Raw genomic sequence first — 18,584 nt, forward strand, 5'->3', positions numbered from 1 at the left:
TATATATATATATATATATATATATATATATATATTTTAAATGACCAGAAATTGCCCAAAACAATAACCTCTCATTTCTGTGCGCTTCTTAATTTATCCACCAGGGGCGACCTTTATAAAATACTACTACTAATAATAATAATAAGGAGAAGAAGAATATACTTTTATTTAGTATTATTAATACATTTAAAATGCAGTTCAAAGTGCTTTACAGTGCAAAGTAAAAAAAAACATAGAAAGAAATAAAAGGTAGTCAAAAATTAAATCTCCACTGTCTGTTTGCTCGAAAACAAAATGAACCAAGATGTCACATTAAACCTTTTATAAGTCAAAATAACTTTTAAGACCATACATCATTTCTCCCAGACATGACTGGGCAATCCTGATAAATATATGTCATACAGAGACTTTTCATCTTAGAGCCAAAATAAAGAAATTCAGGACCAAAAACCTTACATATTTTATCCATTTTGTTCAAGAAATTATATTAAATATGAATAATCATAGAATTAAAATGTAACATTACTCCTTCATAAAAGAATCAAATTAGGATGTACTTAGGTGTTGAGTAAACATGAGTAATCAAAATCTTTTTTAAAATTTGTTTTATCTTTAGTAATCTTGGTCAGGGTCACGGTGGATCTGGAGCCTGTCCCAGAAATGCTGGATGTGATGTGGGAATACATCCAGGATGGGATGCCATTCCATCACAGATAAATCTGTTCGATCAGGAAAGGCATACTACCTCCAATACATAATCAAACTGATTAACTATTCATTTAATAGAATAAACACACGTAAGTGTTTCTCCAGTTTACAAATTTAAAAAATGATCATTTTTAGTTTTCATAAATAATAATCTCCCAAAGGTTAACACCCTATTAACACACATCACCACCTCTTTAAAGACATTAAAGACTAATTTATAAAAGCATTAAACAGAACAGGAACAGAGTATTTCAGTCTCTGAGATCTTTTATAAATTATGTTTCATGACTCAGTAGTAGGTAATGTATAATACTGCTTTCTGAAAAACTTATTCTTCATACACACTGGAGTATGCCCTCAAGGGTTTTGGCTCCGATTTTTTTTTTTTTATTCTGAAACTCACAAACTGATGGTTTCATTGTTTAAAAAAAAAAAAAAAAAAAAAAACCCATCCGTGGTGTAGAACCATTTTATCCTGGTCAGGGTCACGGTACATCCAGAAGCTCTCCCGGGAATACAGATCATGATGGGAATACATCCTGGAATCCTAGAGTCATTGGTGAATGGACTGGTCATGTCAGCGTACAGAGCGCCGAGTCAAGCCATCGTTCAAAAGGTTGTTGGACTCGTCTAAAGACGTGAACCCGCTGTCATTCACTGGTGAGGCTGAAACACGGAAATACATAACACGTCATCAAAAATATGCAGAATCCCCAACAGAATCTGTACGAATACGTTAGAAATAAAAACACTCCAGGTTATGCTGCTGTAGGAAAGTAATCAACACCAGAGTGGCGGAATTCCGGTTGATTATTTTCCTATAACAACGTCCTTATACCACAGCAATTTCCCAACGATTACCATTTAAAAAAATGTATGAAAGAATGTCAAGTTGTAATTTTTATTCATTTACAGTTACGTTTAATGTTGTGGAATGTTGTCTTCCTGTTCTCGCTTACATTACAGCAGCTACACACAGTCGTTCCTTCACCAGCCCTCTCTCTCTATTCTCTCTCTTGAAGTTAATAAGACAAAATAAAACTAGTCGTCTTGTGTTACTGAGAAGTCCTGGAGATGCTTCAGAAAAATGACAGCTTTACCACTGGAGGTAAACACTGGAGACTCCTTCCATAAATGAGAAAGAAAGCCTCACCAAATATCAAAAGAATTATACACTTAAAAAAAAAAACAACAACCTGTAGAGCATCTGATATGCAAGTCCCGGAGAATGGGTTGTTCATATAGAAACGATTATGTATTAGAACCGAGTGCATTAATCTATCTGAGCTGCTGTTAATTAAATGAATTAATCTGAATCAGAATCTGAAATGTAACAGCGCTGTGGTATAAGGTGCTTTTGGCTGATATTTGATTGCAGGAGAACTGACGATTGATGCTTGATGGTAAGCCCAAGCTGTCACTGCTCATTGAGGAGTTCCTTGAAGGAATTGAAGGGTTAAAAGAGGAATGGGAGATGTTGGCTGTGATGACTGAACTCTTCTTGGTGTTTTGAGTTGCTCCCCGGCTCCAATCTGCACACACACAAGGCATGAATGATTTAGAACAACACAGGATGTAGGGAAATATCATTTCATAGTGCACTGGAGAGAGGTGGTGCAACGTGCGACTGGTAATTGGTTTGCATGTGAATGTCTGACATTGTACCCGAGTTTTCTGCCAGTCTGAACCTGCCACAGCAGAGGTAGGTTCGCCATTGTCTCCGCACATTCTCTTTCACCGCACAGTGAAACATGAAGATGAAAAAACCTTTGGAAATAAATAGAACAAATAGTAAGTTATGCTTCTTACGAGCTGACTCGTACAAGTACCAGATGTTCATAGCTCTCACCTTGTAAGGAGTTGAAGATGGTGAAGAGGTACATGAACGCTAAGTTGACGGGACCCCAAGCAAAAAAAGCAAATCCCCAGGTGAGGCCGAGTAAGATGATCAGACCGGCGATGCTGCGTAGATCCTGGATCCCTTTGCGGTATTGATTATTTTGGGGGTTTTGCCGTTTGATGCGTCTCAGCTGTACCATGACAACCACAAACATGATCAGGTTGGCCACGAAGATCACACAGAAGTAGGCCACCACTGACACGTAGTAGGCTATATCGTTCCTCAGCCAGCAGCTGAAATGAAAAACAAGCACATGACGGCTTTAAAAACTGTATCGATCTTCAGTAAGTTGTATTTATTTTCCATAATGCTCCAACTTACAAATCGTCTGTGCTTCCATTCGCATACTTTCCGTACGCAACCAGGCCGTAGTTATGTTTGTCCACCGAAATCACAATGATGACAACGATTAACGGTATACCTGAAATGCATAAACACGCCGTTAGCAAACCAAATCGCCGTCCAAATGCATCTCCAACAGCTGGTTCTCAGTAGGAACTCACCCCATCCCGCCAGAGAGAACTTCAGCATGTAATGCGATATGAAGCTTTTGAAGACCTTGACGATACTCAGGTAGAGGTGCAAGGCCTCCAGACCCATCCACGTGAAGGAGGCGAGCAAGAAGTAGTGCAGGAAGAAGGCCGTGGAGATGCAGAGGCCGGCGGCATTGGTGTAGAGCGCCAGCCATGAGTCTATCAGGAAGACCATGTTGAGTAGGAAAAGCGCAAAACACAGATGGATGAGGATCTTGGATGGAATGTCTCTGCGGAGTTTGCTGAGGAAAGAAGAACGAGAGGATGAGTAAATAAAAAGGAAGCATGACTTCACCAACATTTTATGTTTGAAGACAATGTGGAAGGTTTGTCGGACTCACTCAAAGGCCAGGTAGGTGAGGAGGGTGATGGAAAGGAAGATGGCGGAAATCCCACATCCAATGTAAGTAATGAAGGTTAGGATGGTTCCCTGAACTCGGTCAGTAACTCCACCTCTGGAGATGTCCTTTACAAATGAAAAAAACAAAACAAGTGCATCTAGATACCAAACAGTTTTTGATGGGTCACTGTGTAATTCAAATAAGACATGAAGCATTCATATTTATATGAATTCCTCCATATACATTCCTATTGCATCGTTCCTTTAGACCGGATGTTCGGTTGGACACGTATCGATGCTCACCATTAGCACTGCAAAGCTGGTCAGGTGGTTGCAGCTGCACTTCATCTCTTTATCTGTGCTGTTCAGGAGAAAACAGCCGCTTTTGTTCCAACCTCCTGCTCCGCCTACAATACATTACATTACAATACATTATATCAGTTAATGCGCATTTCACTTTCAGGAGAAAAGGTCACAAACTGTACTATTGCCTGTATATCTGGTACACACAAGGAGGCATCATTTGTACCCTTGCTCATCCTTCCTCCCTGTTTTCACCTGGGAAAGTGAACGCAGTGTCTTTTTTAAAAGTTGAATAATGATTTTTTATGAGTACTGTATAGCTCTTGTACTTTAAATACGTATCTATCACCTGACAGTGAATGTAGCGTACCATTACAAGCAATGGTACAGCTCGTACCGTTTTTCTGACAGTTCAATGACCTTAGTGTAACAAGCTTGGCCTAAATGATGATCGGGTATCTTACCGTTTTGCTTAAAGTCCCAGAAAACACAAGTCAGATTTCCCTGTAGGAGAAGGAGAAGAAATGAGAAACCCAACAGTAAACAGTGCCATGTTTTATACGAGTGAGTGAGTGAGTGAGTGAGGGAGTGACTGGATATGTACCACTATAGGGGTTGTATTCTTCAGAGAGAACTCCACGTTGTCTCTCAGGCCTGTGATGGACAGGTTAGCAACGCTCGTCCCCAGAATGAAGCTGTTCAGCTGCTGTTTAGTGTATCTGTCCTGCAATGATCAACACATACTATACGTTGAAGAAGATATGGGTCTTGTTTATATAAATGGCTACTATAGGACGTTTCTCTCTCAGTATTCCTTACGTGAAACAGTGTGCTCTTTTGGAAGAATGTGAACTGAAGTCGGGATGCCTGTTTCTTCTGGTCTGGGGAGAGACCGTCTGTCAGAGAGGCGGGGAGTGTGATGGAACCCGCAAGAGAAGAACTATCTACAGACCTCCTTCTCCTGCTTGTCATCTGGAATGAAACACACAACCACAAACACTCAGAGGTAAAGCTGAACTTCAGGTGTGTTTTTTTTGTTGTTGTTGTTGTTGTTTTCTTTTTATCATTAAGAAAGAGAAAAATATATAGGCTGGTAAGAAAAGAACTCTTTATAGCTGCTATAACGTAAGTAAGAACAGGAACTAACTTGCGTTATGGACATTCCACACTATTAAATATAGCTATACTGATCATTTTTGATTGAATAAAACATTGCTAGCATTGGCCAGTTACTCGGATAGAAGAGGAATAAAAGACTTTGGGACACGCTGTTATACAAATGAATCAAGCTTGGTGTGTTAACTCCACTATGCATTGCTTCGTCACTCAGTATTTTATAATTAAGGTAAAATGGACTTTAACCTGCACTGGATATTGGAACATGACTGGCTTTTAAATTTTATAATGCAACGACTCATGCCTTTTTAGATATTCAAACTAACTCTCACTCTTTACCTCTATGGATGATGGGCTGGTTAAGGAGAACGACATTCCTGCAAAGTTGCTTCCATCGATTTTTGTCACCGCCAGTGCAAGCGATGACGATATTAGTGTTGCTGATTTATCCGGAATGACCAGTTTCAATGCCAGTTCATCGACAACCTTGATCAAGCTGGAAAGAAAGAATTCATAAACTACACCATCCATCCATCCATCCATCCATCCCAAATTCAAATATATTTTTACTCAATCATTTGCGTTGCTCTCTAGCGCCTCTGTTTAATGTGGAGGTTTCTGACATATCTTACCGGTTGGATGAGGTGGCCAAAGCTGATTGAGGAGCATCAAGCATTTTGTTAACGACAGACAGAGCACCCTGACCCACATCCAGGCTGATGCTTGGCGCTGACAGAATATCCTCAAGTTTGCTGACTACGTTCTGCACTTGAGAGGAGTTCAGTGTCGAAACATCCTGAGACTGGTTGAGAAGCTGATTCGCCACAGACTGAGGGCTCACTGTTGTTGTGGTCTCTGCAACATGAGGTAAGAGATGGCCATTTATCCTTTTAAAATGAGATGTTGGTGGGGAGGTTTATTGCCAAGTTTCTATGGAAATACTTCATTTATTCAGATTTGTGGCCTAACAGTATTTATATATAGCTTTCATTATTTTGAATACACTGAATGAACTGTTATATAAAGAGCTGCTTATAGACGCAGTGGGCCTCATGCATGTGGTTTCATATATTCACATTTATTATAGCATTGTTGAAAATGCTTAAATCATATATTGTGGGAAAAATCTAAGACTCAAGCAGAACAGATTGGAAGTAACTCAGTGGACTAACCTGCTATATTTGTTCCATTGCTGCTTCTGGTGGTGGTGGAGGTGGTGGAGATGGTGGTGGAGGAGATGGTGGTGTTGGCACTATTCATTGCTGTCTGTGCAGTGAGCTTGTTTGGTGCTACTGTTGTAGTTGTAGTATTGGTAGTGTTCATTTCGACAGATTGTGTCTTGTTGGTTATAGTAATATTAGGAAGCATTGTTGTGTTGAGTAAGGTTATGTTGTTGACAGTGGCTGTGGTGTAATTGCTGGGGCTGGCTGTGGTATTTAGAGGACTTGATGTAAAATTATGATAAATATCTAGTGTAGTATTAGTTATAGTTTGTGTAACGTTAAGTGGACTTGGTGTGGTGAAGTTTCTAAGCGGATAAGCCGTGGTGTTTTGCTCTGTGGTGAAATTAAACAGAATTATGGAAGTGGTTGGGCTAATTGGTGTTGTGTTTGATGGGATGTTTGTTATAGATGAGACTGACGTTTCTGTAGATAATGTGGTGTTTGGAGCAACTGTAGTGGTGTTCAGTGTTGTGGTCGTTGGGTTTGTTGCATTCACTGTTAAGGTGTTTGTAACATCTAAGGTGGTGTTTGGTTGTGTTGTATTATAGGGTGATAATATTGTTGTATCTGTAACATTGAGAGTGGTGTTTGATTTTGTCATCGTAGGGTGTGAGCCTGATGCTCCGTTTAGTTGTGTGATAGTTGGGGAAACTGTGGCCATGATCAGTGTTGTTGGATATGTTATATTCACTGTTGGTGTAACACCTGGAGTGATGTTTGATGCTGTCACGTTATAGGAAAAGGAGTTTCTCTTTGTGGCATCGAGAGTGGTGTTTGTTGTTGTCATGGTGGGGTATGAGACTGATGCTTCATTAGGTTTTGTGATGAGTGGGGTAGCTGTAGATGTGATTAGTGTTATGTTGTTTGGATCATTATTGTTGGATTCTGTGGTGTTTGGGTCAGTTGTAGTGCTGGCCATTGTTGTGTTCCTTGGATGTGTGACATTCAGTATCGATGTGTTTGTAACACCTAGAGTAGTGTTCGATTCTGTTGTGTTTGTAGGGTCAGAAGTAATGTTTAAATTTGTATCATCCTTGACTGATGCTGATGTCATGTTTGCAGTGTTTGTATATGTAGTGTTAGTGGATGATGTTGTGTTTGTAGTGTCTGAACTAGTGTTTGTATTTGTAGTGTTAGTGGATGATGTTGTGTTTGTAGTGTCTGGACTAGTGTTTGTATTTGTAGTGTTAGTGGATGATGTTTTGTTTGCAGTGTCTGGACTAGTGTTTGTATTTGTAGTGTTAGTGGATGATGTGTTTGTAGTGTCTGGATAAGTGGTTGTATTTGTAATGTTAGTGGAAGATGTTGTGTTTGTAGTGTCTGAAGTAGTGTTTGTATTTGTAGTGTTAATGGATGATGTCAGTGTTGTGTTTGTAGAGTCTGGATAAGTGGTTGTATTTGTAGTGTTAGTGGATGATGTTGTGTTTGTAGTGTTTGGACTAGTGCTTGAATTTGTAGTGTTAGCGGATGATGTTGAGTTTGTAGTGTCTAGAGAAATGTTTGTATTTGTAGTGTTAGTGGACGATGTTGTGTTTGTAGTGTCTGAACTAGTGTTTGACTTTGTAGTGTTAGTGGATGATGTGTTTGAAGGGTCTGAAGTAGTGTTAGTATTTGTAGTGTTAGTGGATGATGCTGTGTTTGTAGGGTCTGAAGTAGTGTTTGGATTTGTATTGTTAGTGGATGGTGTTGTGTTTGTAGGGTCTGAACTAGTGTTTGTATTTGTGGTGTTAGTGGATGATGTGTTTGTAGGATTTGAAGTAGTGTTTGGATTTGTAGTGTTAGTGGATGATGTCAGTGTTGTGTTTGTAGTGTCTGGATAAGTGTTTGGATTTGTAGTGTTAGTGGATGATGTGTTTGTAGGGTCTGAAGTAGTATGTGGATTTCTACTGTTAGTGGATGATGTTGTGTTTATAGGATTTTGACTATTGTTCGGATTTGTATTGTTAGTGGATGATATTGTGTTTGTAGGGTTTGGACTATTGTTCGGAGTTGTAGTGTTAGTGGATGATATTGTGTTTGTAGGGTTTGGACTAGTGTTAGAATTTGTAGTGTTAGTGGATGATGTGTTTGTAGGGTCTGAAGTAGTGTTTGAATTTGTAGTGTTAGTGGATGATGTTGTGTTTGTAGGGTCTGAAGTAGTGTTTGAATTTGTAGTGTTAGTGGATGATGTTGTGTTTGTAGGGTCTGAAGTAGTGTTTGGATTTGTAGTGTTAGTGGATGATGTCAGTGTTGTGTTTGTAGTGTCTGGAGAAGTGGTTGTATTTGTAGTGTTAGTGGATGATATGTTTGTAGGGTCTGAAGTAGTATGTGGATTTCTACTGTTAGTGGATGATGTTGTGTTTATAGGATTTTGACTATTGTTCGGATTTGTATTGTTAGTGGATGATATTGTGTTTGTAGGGTTTGGACTAGTGTTAGAATTTGTAGTGTTAGTGGATGATGTGTTTGTAGGGTCTGAAGTAGTGTTTGAATTTGTAGTGTTAGTGGATGGTGTTGTGTTTGTAGTGTCTGGATAAGTGGTTGTATTTGTAGTGTTAGTGGATGATGTTGTGTTTGTAGGGTCTGAAGTAGTGTTTGGATTTGTAGTGTTAGTGGATGATGTCAGTGTTGTGTTTGTAGTGTCTGGATAAGTGGTTGTATTTGTAGTGTTAGTGGATGATGTGTTTGTAGGGTCTGAACTAGTGTTTGTATTTGTAGTGTTAGTGGATGATGTTTTGTTTGTAGTGTCTGGAGAAGTGTTTGTATTTGTAGTGTTAGTGAATGATGCTGTGTTTGTAGGGTCTGAAGTAGTATTTGGATTTGTAGTGTTAGTGGATGATGTCAATGTTGTGTTTGTAGTGTCTGGATAAGTGGTTGTATTTGTAGTGTTAGTGGATGATGTGTTTGTAGGGTCTGAAGTAGTATGTGGATTTCTACTGTTAGTGGGTGATGTTGTGTTTATAGGATTTTGACTATTGTTCGGATTTGTATTGTTAGTGGATGATATTGTGTTTGTAGGGTTTGGACTATTGTTCGGAGTTGTAGTGTTAGTGGATGATATTGTGTTTGTAGGGTTTGGACTAGTGTTAGAATTTGTAGTGTTAGTGGATGATGTGTTTGTAGGGTCTGAAGTAGTGTTTGAATTTGTAGTGTTAGTGGATGATGTTGTGTTTGTAGGGTCTGAAGTAGTGTTTGAATTTGTAGTGTTAGTGGATGATGTTGTGTTTGTAGGGTCTGAAGTAGTGTTTGGATTTGTAGTGTTAGTGGATGATGTCAGTGTTGTGTTTGTAGTGTCTGGAGAAGTGGTTGTATTTGTAGTGTTAGTGGATGATATGTTTGTAGGGTCTGAAGTAGTATGTGGATTTCTACTGTTAGTGGATGATGTTGTGTTTATAGGATTTTGACTATTGTTCGGATTTGTATTGTTAGTGGATGATATTGTGTTTGTAGGGTTTGGACTAGTGTTAGAATTTGTAGTGTTAGTGGATGATGTGTTTGTAGGGTCTGAAGTAGTGTTTGAATTTGTAGTGTTAGTGGATGGTGTTGTGTTTGTAGTGTCTGGATAAGTGGTTGTATTTGTAGTGTTAGTGGATGATGTTGTGTTTGTAGGGTCTGAAGTAGTGTTTGGATTTGTAGTGTTAGTGGATGATGTCAGTGTTGTGTTTGTAGTGTCTGGATAAGTGGTTGTATTTGTAGTGTTAGTGGATGATGTGTTTGTAGGGTCTGAACTAGTGTTTGTATTTGTAGTGTTAGTGGATGATGTTTTGTTTGTAGTGTCTGGAGAAGTGTTTGTATTTGTAGTGTTAGTGAATGATGCTGTGTTTGTAGGGTCTGAAGTAGTATTTGGATTTGTAGTGTTAGTGGATGATGTCAATGTTGTGTTTGTAGTGTCTGGATAAGTGGTTGTATTTGTAGTGTTAGTGGATGATGTGTTTGTAGGGTCTGAAGTAGTATGTGGATTTCTACTGTTAGTGGGTGATGTTGTGTTTATAGGATTTTGACTATTGTTCGGATTTGTATTGTTAGTGGATGATATTGTGTTTGTAGGGTTTGGACTATTGTTCGGAGTTGTAGTGTTAGTGGATGATATTGTGTTTGTAGGGTTTGGACTAGTGTTAGAATTTGTAGTGTTAGTGGATGATGTGTTTGTAGGGTCTGAAGTAGTGTTTGTATTTGTAGTGTTAGTGGATGATGCTGTGTTTGTAGGGTCTGAAGTAGTGTTTGTATTTGTAGTGTTAGTGGATGATGTTGTGTTTGTAGGGTCTGAAGTAGTGTTTGGATTTGTAGTGTTAGTGGATGATGTCAGTGTTGTGTTTGTAGTGTCTGGATAAGTGGTTGTATTTGTAGTGTTAGTGGATGATGTTGTGTTTGTAGTGTCTGGTGAAGTGTTTGTATTTGTTGTGTTAGTGGAAGATGTTGTGTTTGTAGTGTCTGAACTAGTGTTTGACTTTGTAGTGTTAGTGGATGATGTGTTTGTAGTGTCTGGATAAGTGGTTGTATTTGTAGTGTTAGTGGATGATGTTGTGTTTGTAGTGTCTGAACTAGTGTTTGTATTTGTAGTGTTAGTGGATGATGTCAGTGTTGTGTTTGTAATGTCTGGAGAAGTGGTTGGATTTGTAGTGTTAGTGAGTAATGGCTGAGTTGTGTTTGTAGTGCCTGAACTAGTGTTTGAATTTGTAGTGTTAGTGGATGGTGTTGTGTTTGTAGTGTCTGGATAAGTGGTTGTAGTTGTAGTGTTAGTGGATGGTGTTGTGTTTGTAGTGTCTGGATAAGTGGTTGTATTTGTAGTGTTAGTGGATGATGTTGTGTTTGTAGTGTCTGAACTAGTGTTTGTATTTGTAGTGTTAGTGGATGATGTTTTGTTTGTGGTGTCTGGAGAAGTGTTTGGATTTGTAGTGTTAGTGGATGATGTTGTGTTTGTAGGATTTGAAGTAGTGTTTGGATTTGTAGTGTTAGTGGATGATGTCAGTGTTGTGTTTGTAGTGTCTGGATAAGTGTTTGGATTTGTAGTGTTAGTGGATGATGTGTTTGTAGGGTCTGAAGTAGTATGTGGATTTCTACTGTTAGTGGATGATGTTGTGTTTATAGGATTTTGACTATTGTTCGGATTTGTATTGTTAGTGGATGATATTGTGTTTGTAGGGTTTCGACTATTGTTCGGATTTGTATTGTTAGTGGATGATATTGTGTTTGTAGGGTTTCGACTATTGTTCGGATTTGTAGTGTTAGTGGATGATGTTGTGTTTGTAGGGTCTGAAGTAGTGTTTGGATTTGTAGTGTTAGTGGATGATGTGTTTGTAGGGTCTGAAGTAGTATGTGGATTTCTACTGTTAGTGGATGATGTGTTTATAGGATTTTGACTATTGTTCGGATTTGTATTGTTAGTGGATGATATTGTGTTTGTAGGGTTTCGACTATTGTTCGGATTTGTAGTGTTAGTGGATGATATTGTGTTTGTAGGGTTTGGACTATTGTTCGGATTTGTAGTGTTAGTGGATGATGTTGTGTTTGTAGGGTCTGAAGTAGTGTTTGTATTTGTAGTGTTAATGGATGATGTTGTGTTTGTAGGGTCTGAAGTAGTGTTTGGATTTGTAGTGTTAGTGGATGATGTCAGTGTTGTGTTTGTAGTGTCTGGATAAGTGGTTGTATTTGTAGTGTTAGTGGATGATGTGTTTGTAGGGTCTGAAGTAGTATGTGGATTTCTACTGTTAGTGGGTGATGTTGTGTTTATAGGATTTTGACTATTGTTCGGATTTGTATTGTTAGTGGATGATATTGTGTTTGTAGGGTTTGGACTATTGTTCGGAGTTGTAGTGTTAGTGGATAATATTGTGTTTGTAGGGTTTGGACTAGTGTTAGAATTTGTAGTGTTAGTGGATGATGTGTTTGTAGGGTCTGAAGTAGTGTTTGAATTTGTAGTGTTAGTGGATGATGTTGTGTTTGTAGGGTCTGAAGTAGTGTTTGGATTTGTAGTGTTAGTGGATGATGTGTTTGTAGGGTCTGAAGTAGTATGTGGATTTCTACTGTTAGTGGATGATGTGTTTATAGGATTTTGACTATTGTTCGGATTTGTATTGTTAGTGGATGATATTGTGTTTGTAGGGTTTCGACTATTGTTCGGATTTGTAGTGTTAGTGGATGATATTGTGTTTGTAGGGTTTGGACTATTGTTCGGATTTGTAGTGTTAGTGGATGATGTTGTGTTTGTAGGGTCTGAAGTAGTGTTTGTATTTGTAGTGTTAATGGATGATGTTGTGTTTGTAGGGTCTGAAGTAGTGTTTGGATTTGTAGTGTTAGTGGATGATGTCAGTGTTGTGTTTGTAGTGTCTGGATAAGTGGTTGTATTTGTAGTGTTAGTGGATGATGTGTTTGTAGGGTCTGAAGTAGTATGTGGATTTCTACTGTTAGTGGATGATGTTGTGTTTATAGGATTTTGACTATTGTTCGGATTTGTATTGTTAGTGGATGATATTGTGTTTGTAGGGTTTCGACTATTGTTCGGAGTTGTAGTGTTAGTGGATAATATTGTGTTTGTAGGGTTTGGACTAGTGTTAGAATTTGTAGTGTTAGTGGATGATGTGTTTGTAGGGTCTGAAGTAGTGTTTGAATTTGTAGTGTTAGTGGATGATGTTGTGTTTGTAGGGTCTGAAGTAGTGTTTGGATTTGTAGTGTTAGTGGATGATGTGTTTGTAGGGTCTGAAGTAGTATGTGGATTTCTACTGTTAGTGGATGATGTGTTTATAGGATTTTGACTATTGTTCGGATTTGTATTGTTAGTGGATGATATTGTGTTTGTAGGGTTTCGACTATTGTTCGGATTTGTAGTGTTAGTGGATGATATTGTGTTTGTAGGGTTTGGACTATTGTTCGGATTTGTAGTGTTAGTGGATGATGTTGTGTTTGTAGGGTCTGAAGTAGTGTTTGTATTTGTAGTGTTAATGGATGATGTTGTGTTTGTAGGGTCTGAAGTAGTGTTTGGATTTGTAGTGTTAGTGGATGATGTCAGTGTTGTGTTTGTAGTGTCTGGATAAGTGGTTGTATTTGTAGTGTTAGTGGATGATGTGTTTGTAGGGTCTGAAGTAGTATGTGGATTTCTACTGTTAGTGGATGATGTTGTGTTTATAGGATTTTGACTATTGTTCGGATTTGTATTGTTAGTGGATGATATTGTGTTTGTAGGGTTTCGACTATTGTTCGGAGTTGTAGTGTTAGTGGATAATATTGTGTTTGTAGGGTTTGGACTAGTGTTAGAATTTGTAGTGTTAGTGGATGATGTGTTTGTAGGGTCTGAAGTAGTGTTTGAATTTGTAGTGTTAGTGGATGATGTTGTGTTTGTAGGGTCTGAAGTAGTGTTTGGATTTGTAGTGTTAGTGGATGATGTGTTTGTAGGGTCTGAAGTAGTATGTGGATTTCTACTGTTAGTGGATGATGTGTTTATAGGATTTTGACTATTGTTCGGATTTGTATTGTTAGTGGATGATATTGTGTTTGTAGGGTTTGGACTATTGTTCGGATTTGTAGTGTTAGTGGATGATGTTGTGTTTGTAGGGTCTGAAGTAGTGTTTGTATTTGTAGTGTTAATGGATGATGTTGTGTTTGTAGGGTCTGAAGTAGTGTTTGGATTTGTAGTGTTAGTGGATGATGTCAGTGTTGTGTTTGTAGTGTCTGGATAAGTGGTTGTATTTGTAGTGTTAGTGGATGATGTGTTTGTAGGGTCTGAAGTAGTATGTGGATTTCTACTGTTAGTGGGTGATGTTGTGTTTATAGGATTTTGACTATTGTTCGGATTTGTATTGTTAGTGGATGATATTGTGTTTGTAGGGTTTCGACTATTGTTCGGAGTTGTAGTGTTAGTGGATAATATTGTGTTTGTAGGGTTTGGACTAGTGTTAGAATTTGTAGTGTTAGTGGATGATGTGTTTGTAGGGTCTGAAGTAGTGTTTGAATTTGTAGTGTTAGTGGATGATGTTGTGTTTGTAGGGTCTGAAGTAGTGTTTGGATTTGTAGTGTTAATGGATGATGTGTTTGTAGTGTCTGAGCTAGTGTTTGTATTTGTAGTGTTAGTGGATGATGTCAGTGTTGTGTTTGTAATGTCTGGAGAAGTGGTTGGATTTGTAGTGTTAGTGAGTAATGGTTGAGTTGTGTTTGTAGTGCCTGAACTAGTGTTTGGATTTGTAGTACTAGTGGTTGATGTTGTGTTTGTAGGGTTTGGACTAGTATTTGAATTTGTAGTGTTAAAGGATGATGTTGTGTTTGTAGTGCCTGAACTAGTGTTTGAATTTGTAGTGTTAGTGGATGATGTTGTGTATGTAGTGCCTGAACTAGTGTTTGAATTTGTAGTGTTAGTGGATGATATTGTGTTTGTAGTGCCTGAACTAGTGTTTGGATTTGAAGTATTAGTGGATGATGTTGTGTTTGTAGTGTTTGGACTAGTCTGTGAATTTGTAGTGTTAGTGGATGATGTTGTGTTTGTAGGGTCTGAAGTAGTGTTTGTATTTGTAGTGTTAGTGAGTAACGGCTGAGTTGTGTTTGTAGTGCCTGAACTAGTGTTTGGATTTGTAGTGTTAGTGGATGATATTGTGTTTGTAGGGTTTGGACTAGTGTTAGAATTTGTAGTGTTAGTGGATGATGTGTTTGTAGGGTCTGAAGTAGTGTTTGTATTTGTAGTGTTCGTGGATGATGTTGTGTTTGTAGGGTCTGAAGTAGTGTTTGGATTTGTAGTGTTAGTGGATGATGTCAGTGTTGTGTTTGTAATGTCTGGAGAAGTGGTTGGATTTGTAGTGTTAGTGAGTAATGGCTGAGTTGTGTTTGTAGTGCCTGAACTAGTGTTTGAATTTGTAGTGTTAGTGGATGATGTTGTGTTTGTAGGGTTTGGACTAGTGTTTGCATTTGTAGTATTAGTGGACGATGTTGTGTTTGTAGGGTCTGAAGTAGTGTTTGGATTTGTAGTATTAGTGGATGATGTTGTGTTTGTAGTGTCTGAAGTAGTGTTTGAATTTGTGGTGTTAGTGGATGATGTTGTGTATGTAGTGCCTGAACTAGTGTTTGAATTTGTAGTGTTGGTGGATGGTGTTGTGTATGTAGTGCCTGAACTGGTGTTTGGATTTGTAGCATTAGTGGATGATGTTGTGTTTATAGTGTTTGGACTAGTGTTTGAATTTGTAGTGTTAGTGGATGATGTTGTGTTTGTAGGGTCTGAACTAGTGTTTATATTTGTAGTGTTAGTGGATGATGTGTTTGTAGGGTCTGAAGTAGTGTTTGGATTTGTAGTGTTAGTGGATGATGTTGTGTTTGTAGGGTCTGAAGTAGTGGTTGGATTTGTAGTGTTAGTGAGTAATGGCTGAGTTGTGTTTGTAGTGCCTGAACTAGTGTTTGAATTTGTAGTGTTAGTGGATGATGTTGTGTTTGTAGGGTTTGGACTAGTGTTTGCATTTGTAGTATTAGTGGATGATGTTGTGTTTGTAGGGTCTGAAGTAGTGTTTGGATTTGTAGTATTAGTGGATGATGTTGTGTTTGTAATGTTTGGACTAGTGTTTGAATTTGTAGTGTTAGTGGATGATGTTGTGTTTGTAGGGTCTGAACTAGTGTTTATATTTGTAGTGTTAGTGGATGATGTGTTTGTAGGGTCTGAAGTAGTGTTTGTATTTGTAGTGTTAGTGGATGATGTTGTGTTTGTAGAGTCTGAAGTAGTGTTTGAATTTGTAGTGTTAGTGGATGATGTCAGTGTTGTGTTTGTAATGTCTGGAGAAGTGGTTGGATTTGTAGTGTTAGTGAGTAATGGCTGAGTTGTGTTTGTAGTGCCTGAACTAGTGTTTGAATTTGTAGTGTTAGTGGATGATGTTGTGTTTGTAGGGTCTGAAGTAGTGTTTGGATTTGTAGTGTTAGTGAGTAATGGCTGAGTTGTGTTTGTAGGGTTTGGACTATTGTTCGGAGTTGTAGTGTTAGTGGATGATATTGTGTATGTAGGGTCTGAACTAGTATTTGAATTTGTAGTGTTAGTGGATGATGTTGTGTTTTTAGGGTCTGAAGTAATGTTTGAATTTGTAGTGTTAGTGGATGATGTTGTGTTTGTAGGGTCTGAACTAGTGTTTGAATTTGTAGTGTTAGTGGATGATGTTGTGTTTGTAGTGTCCGAAGTAGTGTTTGAATTTGTGGTGTTAGTGGATGATGTTGTGTATGTAGTGCCTGAACTAGTGTTTGAATTTGTAGTGTTTGTGGATGTTGTTGTGTATGTAGTGCCTGAACTTGTGTTTGGATTTGTAGCATTAGTGGATGATGTTGTGTTTATAGTGTTTGGACTAGTGTTTGAATTTGTAGTGTTAGTGGATGATGTTGTGTTTGTAGGGTTTGGACTAGTGTTTGCATTTGTAGTATTAGTGGATGATGTTGTGTTTGTAGGGTCTGAAGTAGTGTTTGGATTTGTAGTATTAGTGGATGATGTTGTGTTTGTAGTGTCTGAAGTAGTGTTTGAATTTGTGGTGTTAGTGGATGATGTTGTGTATGTAGTGCCTGAACTAGTGTTTGAATTTGTAGTGTTGGTGGATGGTGTTGTGTATGTAGTGCCTGAACTGGTGTTTGGATTTGTAGCATTAGTGGATGATGTTGTGTTTATAGTGTTTGGACTAGTGTTTGAATTTGTAGTGTTAGTGGATGATGTTGTGTTTGTAGGGTCTGAACTAGTGTTTATATTTGTAGTGTTAGTGGATGATGTGTTTGTAGGGTCTGAAGTAGTGTTTAGATTTGTAGTGTTATTGGATGATGTCAGTGTTGTGTTTGTAATGTCTGGAGAAGTGGTTGGATTTGTAGTGTTAGTGAGTAATGGCTGAGTTGTGTTTGTAGTGCCTGAACTAGTGTTTGAATTTGTAGTGTTAGTGGATGATGTTGTGTTTGTAGGGTCTGAAGTAGTGTTTGGATTTGTAGTGTTAGTGAGTAATGGCTGAGTTGTGTTTGTAGGGTTTGGACTATTGTTCGGAGTTGTAGTGTTAGTGGATGATATTGTGTATGTAGGGTCTGAACTAGTATTTGAATTTGTAGTGTTAGTGGATGATGTTGTGTTTTTAGGGTCTGAAGTAGTGTTTGGATTTGTAGTGTTAGTGAGTAATGGCTGAGTTGTGTTTGTAGGGTTTGGACTATTGTTCGGAGTTGTAGTGTTAGTGGATGATATTGTGTATGTAGGGTCTGAACTAGTATTTGAATTTGTAGTGTTAGTGGATGATGTTGTGTTTTTAGGGTCTGAAGTAATGTTTGAATTTGTAGTGTTAGTGGATGATGTTGTGTTTGTAGTGTCTGAAGTAGTGTTTGAATTTGTGGTGTTAGTGGATGATGTTGTGTATGTAGTGCCTGAACTAGTGTTTGAATTTGTAGTGTTAGTGGATGGTGTTGTGTATGTAGGGTCTGAACTGGTGTTTGGATTTGTAGCATTAGTGGATGATGTTGTGTTTATAGTGTTTGGACTAGTGTTTGAATTTGTAGAGTTAGTGGATGATGTTGTGTTTGTAGGGTCTGAAGTAGTGTTTATATTTGTAGTGTTAGTGGATGATGTTGTGTTTGTAGGGTCTGAAGTAGTGTTTGGATTTGTAGTGTTAGTGGATGATGTCAGTGTTGTGTTTGTAATGTCTGGAGAAGTGGTTGGATTTGTAGTGTTAGTGAGTAATGGCTGAGTTGTGTTTGTAGTGCCTGAACTAGTGTTTGAATTTGTAGTGTTAGTGGATGATGTTGTGTATGTAGGGTCTGAAGTAGTGTTTGAATTTGTAGTGTTAGTGGATGATGTTGTGTTTGTAGTGCCTGAACTAGTGTTTGAATTTGTAGTGTTAGTGGATGATGTGTTTGTAGGGTCTGAAGTAGTGCTTGTATTTGTAGTGTTAGTGGATGATGTGTTTGTAGGGTCTGAAGTAGTGTTTGTATTTGTAGTATTAGTGGATGATGTTGTGTTTGTAGGGTCTGAACTAGTGTTTGAATTTGTAGTGTTAGTGGATGATGTTGTGTATGTAAGGTCTAAACTAACATTTGAATTTGTAGTGTTAGTGGATTGTGCTGCGTTTGTAGTGCATGAACTAGTGTTTGAATTTGTAGTGTTAGTGGATGATATTGTGTTTGTAGGGTCTGAAGTAGTGTTTGAATTTGTAGTGTTAGTGGATGATGTTGTGTTTGTAGGGTCTGAACTAGTGTTTGAATTTGTAGTGTTGGTGGACGATGTTGTGTTTGTAGTGCCTGAAATAGTGGTTGTATTTGTAGTGTTAGTGGATGATGTTGTGTTTGTAGTGTCTGGAGGAGTGGTTGGATTTGTAGTGTTAGTGGGTGATGTAATTGTTGTGTTTGTAGTAGTAGTAGTAACGACTGCAGTAGTTCCTGTATAGGGAACAACAAAAGGAAAATTTCGTTTAAACAGGTTTTATAGGAATAATAAATCCATTCCTATAAATGCAAATGTGAATGAGAACATTAGCCATATTACCATCCACATATTTTTCTGCAAATTTTGA

The 18,584-nt window shown here is 38.1% G+C and overlaps 1 protein-coding gene across 1 annotated transcript in view; it reads right to left on the reverse strand.

Moving 5' to 3' along the window:
• Positions 1-138: 138 nt before the first annotated feature.
• Positions 139-18,584, reverse strand: part of LOC108256567 (uncharacterized) — a 32,630-nt gene continuing 14,184 nt past the window's right edge. Inside the window, exons 6-19 of the mRNA XM_053675030.1 lie at positions 6,073-18,450; positions 5,533-5,755; positions 5,240-5,396; positions 4,604-4,756; positions 4,389-4,508; positions 4,249-4,288; positions 3,785-3,888; positions 3,483-3,607; positions 3,112-3,383; positions 2,930-3,029; positions 2,558-2,841; positions 2,374-2,475; positions 2,097-2,240; positions 139-1,374 (exon numbers count right to left, since the gene is read on the reverse strand). Coding sequence (XP_053531005.1) covers positions 1,286-1,374; positions 2,097-2,240; positions 2,374-2,475; positions 2,558-2,841; positions 2,930-3,029; positions 3,112-3,383; positions 3,483-3,607; positions 3,785-3,888; positions 4,249-4,288; positions 4,389-4,508; positions 4,604-4,756; positions 5,240-5,396; positions 5,533-5,755; positions 6,073-18,450 — 14,291 coding nt within the window. The 3' untranslated portion in view covers positions 139-1,285. The remainder of the gene's footprint in view (positions 1,375-2,096; positions 2,241-2,373; positions 2,476-2,557; positions 2,842-2,929; positions 3,030-3,111; positions 3,384-3,482; positions 3,608-3,784; positions 3,889-4,248; positions 4,289-4,388; positions 4,509-4,603; positions 4,757-5,239; positions 5,397-5,532; positions 5,756-6,072; positions 18,451-18,584) is intronic.

This window comes from Ictalurus punctatus, chromosome 23, assembly GCF_001660625.3.
Source record: "Ictalurus punctatus breed USDA103 chromosome 23, Coco_2.0, whole genome shotgun sequence".
Lineage (NCBI taxonomy): Eukaryota > Metazoa > Chordata > Actinopteri > Siluriformes > Ictaluridae > Ictalurus > Ictalurus punctatus.